Source organism: Eremothecium cymbalariae, chromosome 4 (assembly GCF_000235365.1).
Source record: "Eremothecium cymbalariae DBVPG#7215 chromosome 4, complete sequence".
Lineage (NCBI taxonomy): Eukaryota > Fungi > Ascomycota > Saccharomycetes > Saccharomycetales > Saccharomycetaceae > Eremothecium > Eremothecium cymbalariae.
The window spans coordinates 720,016-736,634 of NC_016452.1; the positions used below are offsets into that span (position 1 = coordinate 720,016).

Sequence of the window (16,619 nt, forward strand, 5' to 3'; positions counted from 1 at the left end):
TTGTTCAACGCATACAGCACAGTGAGAGAGACACCTCTTCTACACATATATTGCTAGTAGTAATACATACATTTGAGGTAGTTAGGTAGTTAGGTAGTTAAGCGGTTTTATATTGAAACTGCAGCGGACGAGGACTCCACGGTAGACGGCTCTGTGGCCGGGCTGTGGTTCAGATGCTCCCTGTTCCAGAATTTGTACAGGAGATCGGCGTAGCGCTGGAGTTCTTGAACGGAAACGATAAGCTCAAAGTCGCAAAGAATTGAGAACTGAAGCTCGAGGCGATTGAGCTCGTGGAGGGAGATACCTCCGACACGGGCGTAGCGAGAATTGCTGTAGAAGAAGTCACTGAAAAACTTTGTACTGACGGTAACAGCTGCGATGATCAGCCGATGGATATTGTATGAGTCCATAACAAATAGTTGGGGATCCATTGCATTACATCTCTTGGCGATTCTATCAAAATACACCAGTAGGGATAGAAAAACGTCATTTGTGATGGGGCAGTATTTTTGTATTCGGGCAAAGTAGTCGCCTAGTGTGATGGCTGGAATATGTTTGCCACGGAAACTAAGAACGTGGGCGACATATTTGCTGTTTATATCGTGTTTTTCTTGTTCGAATGATTTTAAGCGATCGTTAGACTTTATAATCTTGTAAAGAAGACTTGTGAGCATTTCAAGAAGCTTGTCTGTGGGGAACTTAGCGATGTCCATATGCTCACCTTTGGTATCTGTATAAACTTCCCTTCTTGCAGGATGAACGAATTCTATTACTTGGGGTGAATCTTGAGACTCTATTTGAGAGGTGATGTCGTCTGTAAGTCCCTTCTCTGGCTTTTGTGAACTTGTGTTCTGCTTCTCCCCAACCAACCACGAATCCCTTTGAGGTCGCAAAAGCATGTGAGGTGACTTTCTGCTATCTGAAATACTTAAATTAGCCTGTTTTCCATGTTGCACTTGTTGTTTTCGTGGGGGAGATTGCAAACGAGTAACAAGCTCAGAAGAGCCATACCTGGAATTGCCTGTGTCACTAAAAGATGATGGCTGAAAGATATCTCCCCTTTCTGTAAAACTTTCACTGTATACAAGTGATCCACTAGAGTTATGGCAAATACCATGTATTGGTGTTCGATCCCCTAGTATTGAGCCGTTCCTTGCCTCTCCGTTAGATACCACACTTCTAAGGGTATCGTCTGTAATATTTGAATCACCACGCGATATGATAATTGGTTGTGTAGTCGACCGGCCCTCGTCTATGAATGGCATGCTTAACACCAAGTCCTGTCTCACCTTTCAAACTGTTCGTATGCCGTATATGCACCTGCCACCCCGTCTTTGGTGTTATATTCTGTATTCCTTAAACTGCTACTTTTTCTCTTCGGTTTCAATTTTACAATGTCCCCTGGTAGAACTTGTAACATCTCCTACAGGGGGAAGGAGAAGGAGGTTTCACCACAGCAAAGACGCCAGTAACGCTCTGCAAAGTTACCCAAAACCCTGCTTAAGGCATCGACCATCACATGCCACCTCGTCTGCAAACACACCCCGACCCCCCTGGATGCTGTATTAGATTCAGAAATATAGTCTAGTTTATTTCATCTTATCCCTCAAATATGTACAAACTATTTACAAGTGCAAATATAAGCCTTTTATTCTATACGGATAAATCTGCGAAATTCGTCGGCACAAAGTAATCAATTCACTTACGTTCCACCACTTCTCCATCTTTGGTAACAACCTCCCCAGAGAGAGGTTGCATCTCTTGGTACTTTTTACGTAGTTCTAGCTGCTGTTCATGCTCAGCCTTGTTCAACAACTTTTTACGCTCCTTGTTCACGTCAGTTGTTTCTACTGGATCTGCTTCTGGACTACTCTTTAAAGATGCTGCTGCTTCCCTGGCTGCCCTCTTATCAGCAATTCTTTTCGCATCTTTGATGGGCCCCTGATGCAGTGTTTCCCTCTCCATCTCTTGCACGAAATGCACACCGACGATCGTTGCCGTTGTGAGCACGCACGAAAGGGCCAATGTGATCTTGCTTGCTCTACTCATTCTGTTATATACACAGTAACTATGCTGCCCTTCTGCCTCCCCCACACACTCTTCTATGTGTGTCTGGCTTGACCTGCGCTGCTCGAGAGAAGATGCAGTAAGCCTTTAAACTTTTCAACTGCGGAGTTACCCTGCTGTGTTCGAGATCAATGGCACACACGCACGCTGCTGACGCTCACGGTACACCAAGGTACTAATGCGGTACTAATGAGGCATTAGCGGTTTTTTAGGTGTGCACCAATCCCCTGTGCATGCATGCATGGACTGGCCTTCAACAGCCATTTAAGACAGTAGCACCAGCTGACGTTATCTCGCGGAAGTGGAAACCGATCTGTGACGCTACCAGTGCCATGCTTACTGCTGCTACGGTTGTTGCCGCTTATTCACCTCATATATACCTTCAATTGCAAATTATACCTCCGCCTTTCGCTATATTAATATAGCTGACATCTATACACTTGTACTGTGCGAATCCAGCCAGCTCGGAACCACCTGCAAACCACCGGGAGAAGTTCCAAGGGTGTTTTAAAGCAAAAAAAGCAGACAAAGATATCTACTTTGACTAGTCGATGCCTCTCTCGTCCGTATTCCACAACCAATGAACTGCAGATTGCTCTTTAGATACCAGCTCGTAAGGAATATGTCTAAACTCACCCCAGTCAGCACCAAGACGGCCCCCCCCCAGCTGCCTCCTACTCGCAAGCTATGAAGGTGAATAACATGGTTTTTGTATCGGGCCAAATACCATACACTCCTTCCAACGTCCCTGTCGAAGGGTCGATTACTGACAACACGGAACAAGTGATTGCTAATGTGAAGAATGTCTTGGAAGCCTCCAATTCCGGCCTCGACAAGGTCGTGAAGGTCAATATCTTTTTGGCGGACATGGCTAGTTTTGCTGAGTTTAATACCGTTTATGCAAAGTATTTTAACAAGCATAAGCCCGCTAGATCCTGCGTAGCTGTCAAGACATTGCCATTGAACGTTGATGTAGAAATGGAGGTCATCGCTGTCGAAAAAGATTAGACTACACTGTTTGACAAGGTTCTAATATGTATGATAAACTATTGATGTAGTGTATATTGCTGCTATTCACGTACCAGGTCATATATAATATTTGACAATTTTATTCAGTTTTTTAATGGGCACCGAGTGGAAACGCTGACAATGAATGATTCATATGAATGGACTGTGGATATCAATCTCCACTTTGTAAATATATTATGTGACTACTTTCCTGAAATGTATGGGTGCTGTTCATGGTGTGTGGGTGCTCAAGACAAGAATCCGTTTGTCTGTTTTTCACGTTTCGGCACACCGCAAAAGACGCACACGCCAGAAAACTTCCCAGCGCCTGCCGCCGATTTCGCGCTTCGCGGCCCCCAGGCAGGCGAACTGGCCCGGCCTCGGCTCGCGCTGCTACTGCTCACCGGCTGTGCCCCCGCCAGGGAGCCGCGAGGTCTCCCTTAGGATCCAGGCTTGTTGAAAAAATTTGAAGATTATGATACTGTAACCTATAATTGGTGGTTAACGCGCATACCTAAAGAAGACTACTGCTACAGCATAGAAACCAAGCAAAGATGGCCCAACGTGTTACGTTCAGGAGAAGAAATCCATGTATGTTAATAGATCTAAATGAAGTAGTTGAAATATTGTGTGATTAGGTTACCTTGGGGGAATGTACTGAGTAGGTTTTGAACGTCGACCGCACCACAAGATGAGTTGAAGATGTCCATGAATAATAGATAGAAATAAGCATGATATTTGATGCACAAACTTATTTTTCTATGACGCATAGCAAAGGGTTTTATAAATTGGGTTAAGGAAGAGAAATAAGCTGATTTGTGTTACAGGAAGGGTGGTTTTTAATTGATTGCTATTTTTGAGGAAATGTCGTTGGAACTATTTAATAATTTGTTTTGCGGAGTCGTTTTTATCGTTTTGTCTCTGGAATATTTGGCCATGCTTGAAATGGGTAGTGTGGGCATCTTGGTGATGAGATATATGGATGTTGGACCTATTCGAGTGAGAACCCAAGGCGATGATGATCAAACCACTGTATTTCATAATTTTTAGACGGGATCTTTTAGAGAGAGTGTACTAACAATATTTAACAGACAACACCAAGTCCAACAAAATCAAGGTTGTGAAGACGCCAGGTGGTGTGTTGCGTGCTCAGCATGTTAAGAAATTGGCTACCAGACCAAAGTGTGGTGACTGTGGTATTGCTTTGCCAGGTATCTCTAGTTTGAGACCAAGACAATACGCTTCAGTTTCCAAGACTCACAAGACTGTTTCCAGAGCTTACGGTGGTTCCAGATGCGCCAACTGTGTTAAGGAAAGAATTGTCAGAGCCTTCCTAATTGAGGAGCAAAAGATTGTTAAGAAGGTTGTCAAGGAACAAACCGAAGCTGCCAAGAAGGCTGAGAAGAAACAATCCAAGAAGAAGGGCAAGAAGAACTAAGGGAGATTTTTGAGTCTAACCTTTAAGTCCTCATTATATTTTCATTTGTAATTTAATATAAAAGCTCTTTTTTGTATCTTCATATAACTTCTCCACTATTATAAACCATCGAATGTAGTTTTACTGGGAAGCTATCCTATCTTGGCGTGTATTATTGCCGACTATATATTGTTTAAATATGGGCTGCGGGAGCCTTCCCTTTCTCGCTTTCAACATCAACCACGGTGATTAACAAAATAGTAACACGAACGTGGCCAGTCTATCCATTAAAGAAGAGGCTTGTCAGAGTATCGGTGTAGTAATTTTACGGGAGCTTTTAGACGTGCAAGGCCATAAAGGGGTTTGGCAAACGGTGCAGGGCGATTTGTAATCAGATCCTAGGTCATAGAGCCGAAATTAATAGAATAGACAATAAAAGCAACCTTCCCCGCCAATCTTGGGCTTACTAGTTTTCGATGTCCTTTCCACCACCTCCAGACGAATCTTCCATCTCCAATTATCACCCCAGCCAATCCTCTGGAACGTTCAGCAAAGAGGACAGCGGCAAGAATATCAACCATAACAATAGCAATAAAATCAAGAACAACAATAGGGCACCGAGAAGGTACCATAGAGGAAGTTTGGACTCTTTTGAGCTTGAGTTTGATGACAGTCTGGATGTAGCGTTGGATTCTCTACAGATAAAACCAAGTAATTCACAGGATCAGTACCAAGGAGCAGAAGGCACTGAGGATTTTGAACTAGAAAGCTTAGATCATATGGCTGATCGACGTACTTCCTTATCAGTCCTACATCTGGCACCGGACACACAGCCACTAATTAGTCAAGATTCTTGGGACTTTCCACAGGTTAAAAATAGTGCTGATATTATTAGACAAAAGGGTTGGTGGCAAAAGTTTCAATCTCTCACATTTACAGGTTCAAATAGTGATTCTTCATTTCGTGACAACACTGCTACGTATAGTTCCACACAGCCAATTGAGCTAACGGACCATAATGTAGAGAGGGAGATACATCCTGATACTACTCCTATCTACGATAAAAACAAGTATCCTTCGAACGCAATTTCGAACGCAAAATACAACGCTCTGACTTTTATTCCTATTATTCTTTATGAACAGTTTAAATTCTTTTTCAATCTATACTTCCTACTGGTTTCCCTATCGCAAACCATTCCTGCATTGAGAATTGGCTATTTGTCTTCTTATATTGTCCCTCTAGCATTTGTGTTGACGGTAACGATGTCCAAAGAAGCGATGGATGATATCCAAAGAAGAAGACGAGATAGGGAAACTAATAATGAACTATATGAAATCTTACCTAGATCACAGTTGGTGCCTAGCAAGGATTTAAAAGTTGGCGACCTAGTTTTATTGCATAAAGATTCCAGAATTCCAGCAGATGTCGTTCTTTTGCAAAGTAGTGAACCAAGTGGAGAAACCTTTATCAAGACCGATCAGCTGGATGGTGAAACTGATTGGAAACTAAGGTTAGCCCCATCGTTGACTCAAACTCTGTCTCAAGATGATTTGCTAAATCGAATCAACATTACTGCCTCTGCGCCCGAAAGGTCTATTCATAGATTTACCGGTCGAGTAAGTTATAAAGGTTCTTCATCTCCTCTATCAGTAGACAATACACTATGGGCTAATACAGTTTTGGCTTCTACTGGTATTTGCATCGCTTGTGTTGTATACACAGGTCTAGATACAAGACAGTCCATGAATACTTCCAAACCAAGTGTAAAAACAGGACTGTTGGAAATTGAAATAAATAAACTGTCCAAAATTTTGTGCTTTTGTGTGTTTATGCTTTCTTTACTCCTAGTTGTATTTGCAGGATTAAAAAATGATGATTGGTACGTTGATATAATGAGATACTTGATATTATTTTCTACCATAATACCTGTTTCGTTAAGAGTCAATCTGGACTTGGGAAAATCCGTCTATGCTCGGCAGATCGAATCTGATAAATCGATCCCGGAAACCATAGTTAGAACTAGTACTATTCCAGAGGATCTAGGCAGGATTGAGTATCTATTGAGTGATAAGACCGGGACTTTAACTCAAAATGATATGCACCTAAAAAAGCTTCATTTAGGTACGGTTTCGTACACTATGGAGACCATGGACATGGTTACAGATTACATACAATCAATGACTGCAGCAAATCCGATAAAAAGTTGTGTTGGTCTACCAACGACCAGTGCAAGAAAGGAAATTTCCCAGAGAGTACGAGATCTAGTGACCACTCTAGCTATATGTCACAATGTTACGCCAAACTTCGAAAATAACGAATTAACTTATCAGGCAGCTTCTCCTGATGAGATAGCAATTGTGAAGTTTACAGAAAGTGTTGGTTTATCGCTCTTCAAGAGAGACCGCAATTCTCTAACGTTGTTTCATGAATATTCAGGCGTTAACCTTAACTATGATATTCTCCAGGTTTTCCCATTCAATTCGGATTCAAAACGAATGGGGATCATCGTATATGATAAGACCAAAGACGAATATTGGTTTTTACAAAAGGGTGCTGATACAGTCATGTCAAGAATTGTACAAAGCAACGACTGGCTTGATGAGGAAATTGGTAATATGGCTCGTGAGGGTCTAAGAACATTGGTGATAGGTAGGAAAAGATTAGCACCTAAACTTTATGATCAGTTTCGTAAGGAATATAGAGATGCGTCATTGTCTATGCTCAACAGAGATGGCGCAATGAATGATGTGGTAAAGAAGTACTTAGAGTATGATCTAGAATTGTTGGGATTAACCGGTGTTGAGGATAAATTGCAAAAGGATGTTAAGTCTTCTATAGAATTGCTGCGGAATGCTGGAGTGAAAATTTGGATGTTAACAGGTGATAAAGTAGAAACAGCACGGTGTGTCTGTATAAGCGCCAAATTAATTTCTAGAGGTCAGTATGTCCACACTATTACTAAATTGTCACGTCGTGATGGTGCATTAAACCACCTTGAGTACCTAAATGTAAATCGGAGCTCTTGTTTATTAATTGACGGTGATTCGCTCGCATTGTTTTTAACTTATTACAGAAAGGAATTCTTTGAAATGGTGGTTCAGTTGCCAGTTGTGATTGCATGTCGTTGTACACCTCAACAAAAAGCAGATGTGGCATTGCTTATCAGAGAGTGCACTGGTAAAAGAGTTTGTTGTATTGGTGACGGTGGTAACGATGTTAGTATGATTCAATGTGCAGACGTCGGTGTTGGCATTGTTGGTAAAGAGGGAAAGCAAGCTTCACTAGTTGCTGATTATTCAATCACACAGTTTTGTCATCTAACAAAGTTGTTATTATGGCATGGTAGAAATTCTTATAAGCGCTCTGCCAAGTTGTCTCAATTTGTCATTCATAGAGGTTTATTGATCTCCGTTTGTCAAGCCGTTTATTCAATTAGTTCAAAATTTGAACCAATAGCGTTATATCAGGGTTGGTTAATGGTAGGATACGCCACTTTTTACACTATGGCGCCTGTATTCTCTCTAACTTTAGATCGTGACATAGATGAATCATTGACCACAACCTATCCTGAATTATACAAAGAATTGACTGAAGGAAAATCATTATCCTATAAAACGTTCTTTGTATGGGTATTATTATCTCTGTTCCAAGGTATCATAATTCAAGGTTCATCTCAACTTTTTATTGGGTTAACCCCATCCCAGTTTAAAAGTTTGGTCGCCATTAGTTTTTCAGCGCTGATATTCAACGAACTGATAATGGTTGCGTTGGAAATTTATACATGGAACAAAATTATGGCAATAACAGAAATAGCGACATTCGCTATCTACGTTGTTTCCATCCCATTCCTTGGAGAATATTTTGAATTAAAATCTATGGTTAAGCCCGCTTTCTACATACAATTAGCGGTTATATTGTCCATTTCTATCTTTCCCGTATGGGCAGCGAAGGCAATTCACAGAAAACTGAATCCGCCAAGTTATGCAAAAGTTCAACAATTCACCATGGTTTAAAGATCTAAACAAATCATAAAAATGATAATTTTGTGCACTTAAAAGATACTTCTAGAGGTATTTTGTTCCATATATATATTAATTATTCGAATAATTTAAGTATAAAATTCTATCTGTAAACTTTTATTATACATTTTAGTCAGCGATCGGTCCATTTCTAGGCCTAATTTCTTCATCTTCATCGTCATCGTCTTCAAAATCTTCAACGTCATCCTTGTCATTAGAAACTGGAGGTCTCTGGAAATCTTTAGCATGTGCTAATGAAATCTTACGTAAAACAGCAGCATTTTTGATACGTCTATGTGTCGGTTGAGGACTCTCCAAAGTGTTCACCCCAATAGCATCTTCTAAAGAAGTCTTTGTCCTCTTCAAACTGAGTCTTTCACCAAGGAATTCCAAACCAATTTCATTTTCATAATTGGAGGAGCTAACAGGGTATGGAAGTGGGGTCTCACCTGTTATCTTGAACAAGTGAACATTGGCGACATGTTCATTTTCGACACGGAAAATTACCCAAATAAACCTGCGGATAACTTCAACTGCTGCAAGACCGAAAGATGCAATGGCACTCTGTTGTATTACCTTAGGGGCCAAAGTATAAATAATCCATTGGAATCTAGCCGCCACATTAAATATCATGGCAACGTAATAAATTAACCTGCGCCATTTTGAATACAGTCGGCTTTCCCAATTACGTTTGCCTGCCAGATATAGGTCGTCCCTTAAAAACATATTCTCAGATTGAGGTTGAAATAACGACCAATCCATTACTAAATCCCAAATTGAAGTATACGCTGAATTAATGATGGCTATAATCACAAACCATGTACGATAAGTAGGCTCGTTTTGTGAGATTCTGTTCATGCACAGAGTAATATTATAAAATATACTCATCATATACTTTCCAGCATTTAACAAATGTGGAAACCAGTCGTTAGAATCAAAGTATCTTCTGAAGCACTGCATTAATCTCCAGTAACTTGGAACGCATGATAAAATACCCATAGACTTTAGATGGGAAGAGCCGCACATGCCATAAGGCTCTCCAACGTATACGCAAATTATAGTGGCAATACCAGCAATGGAGTAAGTCAATGAGCAAGCGATATCACCGATAAAGAAGTCTCTAAACTGAATCGGATATGCTCCGGAGAATATCAGTCTAATGAGCGATACAGTCAGCCAAGTCCTAGTTTTCTTCAACATAGACCAATAAGGAAGAACATTGTACGGGCACAACAGTAAGATGACACTTAACGCTGTCCAAATTGAGAACCATGGGTTCAGATTACGCGTTAAAAAGCTAACCAACGAAATTGTGCAACAAAGGAAGAAAGCTAAATTTGCCATATAAAATTGTCCTGGTATTTGCGTTGTAGAGAAGTCATTATTGAAGAGCATATTTCCATGTCTAGAATGAATTTCACCGAACATAATAAAGCGATAGTTTATCTTCGTTCTAAACCAGATAAAACAATTTAGGCAAAATAAAATCGCCATAAAAAATATTAAATACCATCCTCCCCATAAAGGTAATAGTATTTTATGCATATAACTGTTAATTTCAGCATGGATACCAGTATATAGCATATATGCTAATAAGATAGTTGTCATTCCAAGGTAAGTACCACCAAAAAACATATAAATTATCGAATTATTGGTCTTATGAATAATTTCTTCGTTCAAAGAGTATTGCAGGGATAAGGTTCTTAGCTTCTGCATATGTCTCTTCCGATCCCTAGTCGAATCTGATAATGCATCTGTATACCATTGAGAAACATTCTCTTCCCAGTATGTAAGCGGATCCTTCTCCAATGAAGTAGATAATTTGGTAGAAGGCTGGGACATCGAATTAGATTTTTGCAAATTTTTGGCATACAAACGCAAGTTCTGACCCAAGTGTTGAAACATGGCAAACTGTTCGTTCGCATATGCCATAAACTTTTTGACTTCACTTGTATTACAAGTCTTGTCAAACTTTTTAACTATCTTCCGGAACCCTGTTACATTTAAATCTCGATACTTCTTCAGAAATTGTATAAACACGTAAAACTCAAGCAATGCATTTGCCAACTGTTGCTTGATTTGCCTTGGGGATAAGTCCTTTACCGTAAAAGTTTCTTCATGCTGTGCATAGCGTACACCATTTGAGGACTCACTATTATTACGTCTATACTTTGCAGGCAACGATGGCATCAGTTCAAGCTCCTGCAAACGATGAACTAACTTATCCATCATACTCCGTTCCTGCAATGGTGCTGCACGCCCTCTCAGGGGACTATCCGGGCTCTCAGGAGAGTCTTGCAATGCACCTAACGTTTCTTCCGTCTCTTCAAGTCCTTTAGTTGCCCCGTAGCTCAGCCCTTTATCCTTTTTAGTACCATAAATATGCATTTGATGCTGTAGAACATTAAATTTACTGCCACAGCTATCTAACTGCCACTGATAAAACTCACTACATTTCTGCAATTCTACTCCAATTATCCAATCATCGATAAACTCAACGACCAGCTGTTCTTGTATTGTACTATAACAATTCTCATCTCTCAAAGGTTGATTAAACTGTGTTGCTATAGCATCACTCGTCCTCAAACGTTCCTTATATCGTTTGAGCTTTTTCTTACCCAACTTGTAATCGATATATTTATCTCTCCACTCTGGAACGGAAGATTCCCGTAGGTACTCAGCAAACTTCATTCTAGAGCTGAGTTATGATGTGTTTGGTCTGCATACACTACCTTCATTTACTTTTGAGTATGATAAATACCGTGAGAGTGTCTGGTTTAATGACATATTCATAATACAGTACAGGCAATCTACCTATGTTAGAAAGTCGAGTCGTCCACGATCCGGACTAACATGTACCCGGTCCTGTCCGGAATCCGGACAGGACCCTAGAACACGGACAGATTATATAATCTCGGTATTTTTCACCGGAATTGCTTATGATTCATGTTTTACCTTCGACTCAACTTCGTCGACAGAATGTAAAGGTTAGTCATAGAATTCCCAATTGAAGAGCATATGATATATTCATCAACATTTTTCACATATCTAGGGTACTTTTAAACTTAACGTTGCCGTAACTGCTGTTGTATTTTTAAAAAGTTTAATTTGCGCATACTATTAATTCGTCGTCAGCCAAAAGTTAACAATTACCATGGACTTGGTCAACCATCTTACGGACAGGCTGCTATTTGCAATTCCCAAAAAGGGACGGCTTTATGAAAAATCTGTAGAGCTATTAAAGATTTCTGATATTAAGTTTTATCGTTCCAACAGGCTTGATATTGCATTGTGCACTTCAATGCCAATTGCGTTGATTTTTCTTCCTGCAGCGGATATTCCTACATTTGTAGGCGAGGGGAAATGTGATTTGGGTATCACCGGACTGGATCAAGTCCGTGAATCCGAGGTTGATGTGGAAGTTTGTATGGATCTCAACTATGGTATTTGTCGTTTACAAGTCCAAGTACCAGAAACTGGAGACTATAAAGAACCCAAACAGCTTATTGGGAAGACAATCTTCACCAGCTTTACAACGCTTACTGAGATTTATTTTGCAGAACTCGAGGGTGTTTCTGTCGATAAGATGTCAACGAAGGTCAAGTACATCGGAGGCTCTGTGGAAGCCGCTTGTGCGCTTGGTGTCGCTGACGCTATTGTAGATCTTGTGGAAAGTGGTGAAACCATGCGCGCCGCTGGATTAACAGCTATTGCCACTGTCCTAGATACCAGCGCTCACTTGATCGCTTCCAAGAACCCTAAGAGTTCCATTGAACTTATCAATACCATCAAGTCAAGACTAGAAGGTGTGCTTACTGCTCAGAAATACGTTTATTGTATGTACAATGCCCCTAAAGCTAAACTTGATGACATGCTGCGCATTGCATCAGGTAGAAGAGCCCCCACAATCTCAAACCTCGCAGAGGATGGGTGGGTCGCTGTGTCAAGCATGATACTCAGAAGCTCCTGTGGTTTGATCCTGGATGAGCTGAAAAAATATGGCGCTCAGGATATTATGGTCGTTGAACTAGCCAACTTCCGTGCTTGAACCCAGCCCATATTTCTTTTACTATTTATATATCTACGTATATCCTTTTTTGTATACCTAAGCATCTTCTGCACAACCCATAGATACCTCCTCATCCCACTATACCTCCATGATCGGTACCAGGACCAGTTTCCATCCAATGTGGCCAATGGAGCCACATCGTCTCTTCCTTAAAACTGGTCACATGATATGCTTTAAAGTCTTTTTTAAGTCTTTAGTTTTCAGTAAAAAACTTCACCAAGGTCATAAATAAATAGTACTACTGGGTAGCGGTTGAGTAAGCGGTAATAGTGTTAAGACGGGTGCTTTAGAACACATTACGTTAGTTTCAGCAGAGTATTATTAATCGGTGAGTTTAGCTAAATCAATTTTGAATAAAAAGCTTCATTTATTTTAGGGTTTTTTTGATAAATTCAGCATTTTTGAGAAGGAGTTAATCGCAAGGATATTGGAAATTTGGTTATATTTTAAAGATTTATATATATTGATAAGGTTTTGTGGAGAATAAGAGAATTTTAGAAAGGTTTGAAAATTTGATGGAAACGGCAGCGGCGTACAACCTTCAACAGAATTGTAAAGATAAGTTGGTTGAAAAGCGAGGCGCGAGTAATGATGAGGAAGGGGTTGGGCGAAAGATTACGGAAGATGAAAATGATAGGAGCAAGAGACAAAAGGCCCCTCCGCGGTATAACTTCACAAGGTACTGCTATCGACATAATCCGGATATTTGGGCATCGTCGAGCCATGGGCAGTGTGTTCAGCGGGATCAGCAGCAGCAGCGGGAATGGGAGAAGAAAGTTGCGGAACTTCCGTATGCAAAGGATCGACAGTTGGTGAAGCAAACCGTAGCGGAATTTGAATCGGGGACTGGGCAGTTGCGGAATCTGATGTTGGAAGGGATATTGTTAAAGATTTGTTTTCCGCAACTGTCGTTTTTGTCTTCGCAGGTACAACGGTTGATTAAGATCGATTTCATTTCTGTGCTTCCGAAGGAAGTGTCGTTAAAAATTCTGGGATATTTGGATTGTCAATCTTTGTGTTCTGCTGCAGCTGTATGTAAGCGATGGAAAGATCTGGCGGATGATGATAGTGTGTGGTATCATATGTGTGAGCAACATATTGATCGTAAATGTCCGAATTGCGGATGGGGGCTGCCGTTACTACATATGAAGCGTGCACGGTATATTGAAGCTGGAGAAGGGGCATTATCATGTAAGGGACAGACTTGTGCTAAAAGTTCATTGGCAAAAATGAGGCCATGGAAGGTGGTTTACAGAGAACGGTTTAAAGTGGAAAGTAACTGGCGGAAGGGCGTTTATAAGGTACAAGAATTTATGGGGCACATGGATGGAGTTCTGTCCCTTCAATTCACGCATTCATTATTGTTCACTGGGTCATATGATTCCACTGTGGCTATTTGGGATTTATGCAGTGGGAAATTGCTTAGGAGACTCACAGGGCATACTGATGGTGTTAAATGTGTACGTTTCGATGATCAGAAGCTTATTACAGGCTCTTTGGATAAGACAATTCGTGTTTGGAACTACGTGACTGGTAAATGCGTGTCGACTTATCGGGGGCACCAAGACTCGGTACTATCGGTGGATTCCTTTAGAAAAATTATAGTTTCTGGATCAGCAGACAAAACAGTCAAAGTATGGCATGTAGAATCACGAACATGTTATACTTTACGTGGCCATACAAAGTGGATCAATTGCGTAAAGCTACATCCAAAAAGCTTTACATGCTTCAGCGGCAGTGATGATACAACTATTCGTATGTGGGATATCAGGACGAACACTTGCATCAAGATATTCCGCGGTCATGTAGGGCAGGTCCAAAAGGTTATTCCGTTAAATTTAGTCGATGAAAATCTAGTACAGGATGCAGAGGATGCCACAGTTATATCCGATGTGGAAAACACAGACGTAGAAGACCCAACTGTGAATCCCGAAAATTGGGATGATTCACTACCATACCCTAACTACCTACTCAGCTGCTCTCTAGATAACACCATTAAGCTGTGGGATGTGAAGACCAGCAAATGCATACGCACGCAGTTCGGCCATGTAGAAGGTGTATGGGACATTGCGGCTGATAATTTCCGCATCGTAAGTGGCTCACATGATAGAACTTGCAAGGTGTGGGATCTGCAAACTGGCAAATGTATGCATACCTTCACGGGCAACCAAGCTCCCATAGCTTGCGTAGGAATCGGTGACAGTGAATTCGTCAGTGGCGATGAATTAGGCTGTGTGAAACTATATGCCTTCGACAACTTACTATAATATTCTCAAGACACAGGCTCCTAATAGACTTGCGAACTAAGGACATTCAATAACTGTATGTACTTTTATAAAAGCAACGTTAAATGCGTATGTACTTAATGATAATGAAGTTTTAGGAGGTTGGATAATCAATCACATTTGAAACTTCCCTACCACTCACTGTTAGTTATAGTGGTATTTCAAGGCTAACTGTAACTATTCAACGACGAGAACTCTATTTGCTACACACCACCTGCGACTCACACTGAATTTCTACCATCAGCAGATCTCGCTGAACTCATCCGCTTCTTCAGCTGATGCAAGGGTATTGTTGGGAAAAAAAGCGAAATAGCAAAGGTACGAAGGATTCGTTGGAAGGAAAGGAACCCAATCGCATCTAAGTTAAGAAGTCGTGGCCAAGGTTGCACGATTGATAAGGAGTTATCGATAACCTAGAGAGAAGAGGCTACGGTTGAATAGCGGTGTAAAAGCGAAAGGAGAGACAAATCAAGTCATTTACACAATTAGAAGCAAGGAAAAGTGGTGTTCTAAAGAATACTGTGCAGGGAGATTTTCTTTGGTTGAAGGTGGCGACTAGGGATATTAGCTGACGATAGATATGGAAGATAGGCTAGAATTGCAGCTTAAAAATCTGAATATTAGGGCCAGATCTACACAAGATGGGAAGCTTTCATCTTTAGCTTTCTTGCGGAAACCACAACGGATAACGTCACAAACGAAAAAGGAAGAGCTTGAAAACATTCTCAAAAGGAATACTGATTGGAACCGGATACATACGTGCGGTAAATTAGGTCTGGAGGACCTTAGGGTGAATACTAATAATGATGAAAATTTGGATTCACAGGTAGATGAGCCAACCTATGTGAGAAGCGGTAGTCCACCGGAACCGACGGATTATTTCAGTCGTGGCAATGCACCTATGGATAAAGTGGGGCATCAAAGAAGTAAATCACTACCAGGGACTCCAACTAGTGCTTTAAAGCGGGCAAGATCTGGGGTGCGACGCAGCAAGTCTGTTCATTTTGATACTAGGGATGTTGTGAGTGTTAAATACTTCAACTCCGATGAAAGTACTTTGTTAGTCAGCAATACCCAAAGTGTTGAAGACCATATAAAGTCTCGTAAAGACCAAAACTCCAATCTACTGCACTCTCTATCTGGTATAGATAGTGTGGTTAATATTGGAACTGCAGCATCTTCTAAAAAACCGCTTCGCAAGAGTAAACGGTTTAAACAACAACAGCAATTACAAAAAGCAAGAACTAAAACCCCTCTGAATGTCCTGAAAAACCTTAACTTCCCCATTCTATCAAACAATAATCCCTCAGTATTAAAATTAAATATATTTCTAAATGTTGCGTATGACAAGAAAGTATTTTTACAGGAACTCTGCATGGATGGCAATATAGTTATAACAGGTAAAGTCCTTGTAAAAAACCTTCATTATGACAAAACCGTGCTTATTAGGTACAGCTGGGACCGATGGTGCCATTCAAGTGATACAGAGAGCGTTTGGATAGGCAACGGTAATGCCGTTCTCCCTGGGAAAGGTATGGACATGTTTGAATTCGCTATAGATATCCCGCCACAACAGCGAGGCCAGAATGTCGAGCCAATACGACTGGAGTTTTGCATCATGTACCAAGTACGTGATATTAATGATTTCCAGACCCATTGGGACAACAACCATGGCAATAACTATATCATTGAATGCAGTTAACTTTTGCAGGACCTGGCCTTTTCATCCTGGCCCTGGCTGTCCTGGGGCGTCA

General features: G+C 40.8%; 8 protein-coding genes and 1 further gene across 8 annotated transcripts; 6 read left to right on the forward strand and 3 right to left on the reverse strand.

Moving 5' to 3' along the window:
* Positions 1 to 107: 107 nt before the first annotated feature.
* Positions 108 to 1,265, reverse strand: Ecym_4336 (PHO85 cyclin family protein; the record flags this gene model as incomplete). The annotated part of the gene is made up of 1 exon (XM_003646167.1): positions 108 to 1,265. One exon carries the CDS (start codon positions 1,263 to 1,265, stop codon positions 108 to 110), a length of 1,158 nt encoding a protein of 385 aa, XP_003646215.1.
* Positions 1,266 to 1,698: 433 nt separating this feature from the next.
* Positions 1,699 to 2,049, reverse strand: PET117 (Pet117p; the record flags this gene model as incomplete). Its single annotated transcript, XM_003646168.1, has 1 exon — positions 1,699 to 2,049. One exon carries the CDS (start codon positions 2,047 to 2,049, stop codon positions 1,699 to 1,701), a length of 351 nt encoding a protein of 116 aa, XP_003646216.1.
* Positions 2,050 to 2,647: 598 nt separating this feature from the next.
* Ecym_4338 lies at positions 2,648 to 3,075 on the forward strand (the record flags this gene model as incomplete).
* A 554-nt stretch (positions 3,076 to 3,629) lies between these two features.
* On the forward strand, positions 3,630 to 4,513 carry Ecym_4339 (60S ribosomal protein eL34; the record flags this gene model as incomplete). The annotated part of the gene is made up of 2 exons (XM_003646169.1): positions 3,630 to 3,666; positions 4,167 to 4,513. The coding sequence occupies 2 exons, from the start codon at positions 3,630 to 3,632 to the stop codon at positions 4,511 to 4,513; spliced, it is 384 nt and encodes a 127-aa protein (XP_003646217.1).
* A 455-nt stretch (positions 4,514 to 4,968) lies between these two features.
* Positions 4,969 to 8,505, forward strand: NEO1 (aminophospholipid-translocating P4-type ATPase NEO1; the record flags this gene model as incomplete). Its single annotated transcript, XM_003646170.1, has 1 exon — positions 4,969 to 8,505. One exon carries the CDS (start codon positions 4,969 to 4,971, stop codon positions 8,503 to 8,505), a length of 3,537 nt encoding a protein of 1,178 aa, XP_003646218.1.
* Positions 8,506 to 8,640: 135 nt separating this feature from the next.
* On the reverse strand, positions 8,641 to 11,202 carry SYG1 (Syg1p; the record flags this gene model as incomplete). Its single annotated transcript, XM_003646171.1, has 1 exon — positions 8,641 to 11,202. One exon carries the CDS (start codon positions 11,200 to 11,202, stop codon positions 8,641 to 8,643), a length of 2,562 nt encoding a protein of 853 aa, XP_003646219.1.
* Positions 11,203 to 11,665: 463 nt separating this feature from the next.
* On the forward strand, positions 11,666 to 12,559 carry HIS1 (ATP phosphoribosyltransferase; the record flags this gene model as incomplete). The annotated part of the gene is made up of 1 exon (XM_003646172.1): positions 11,666 to 12,559. One exon carries the CDS (start codon positions 11,666 to 11,668, stop codon positions 12,557 to 12,559), a length of 894 nt encoding a protein of 297 aa, XP_003646220.1.
* Positions 12,560 to 13,095: 536 nt separating this feature from the next.
* On the forward strand, positions 13,096 to 14,847 carry MET30 (ubiquitin-binding SDF ubiquitin ligase complex subunit MET30; the record flags this gene model as incomplete). The annotated part of the gene is made up of 1 exon (XM_003646173.1): positions 13,096 to 14,847. The coding sequence occupies one exon, from the start codon at positions 13,096 to 13,098 to the stop codon at positions 14,845 to 14,847; it is 1,752 nt and encodes a 583-aa protein (XP_003646221.1).
* Positions 14,848 to 15,445: 598 nt separating this feature from the next.
* Ecym_4344 (CBM21 domain-containing protein) lies at positions 15,446 to 16,567 on the forward strand (the record flags this gene model as incomplete). Its single annotated transcript, XM_003646174.1, has 1 exon — positions 15,446 to 16,567. The coding sequence occupies one exon, from the start codon at positions 15,446 to 15,448 to the stop codon at positions 16,565 to 16,567; it is 1,122 nt and encodes a 373-aa protein (XP_003646222.1).
* Between the last annotated feature and the right edge of the window lie 52 nt (positions 16,568 to 16,619).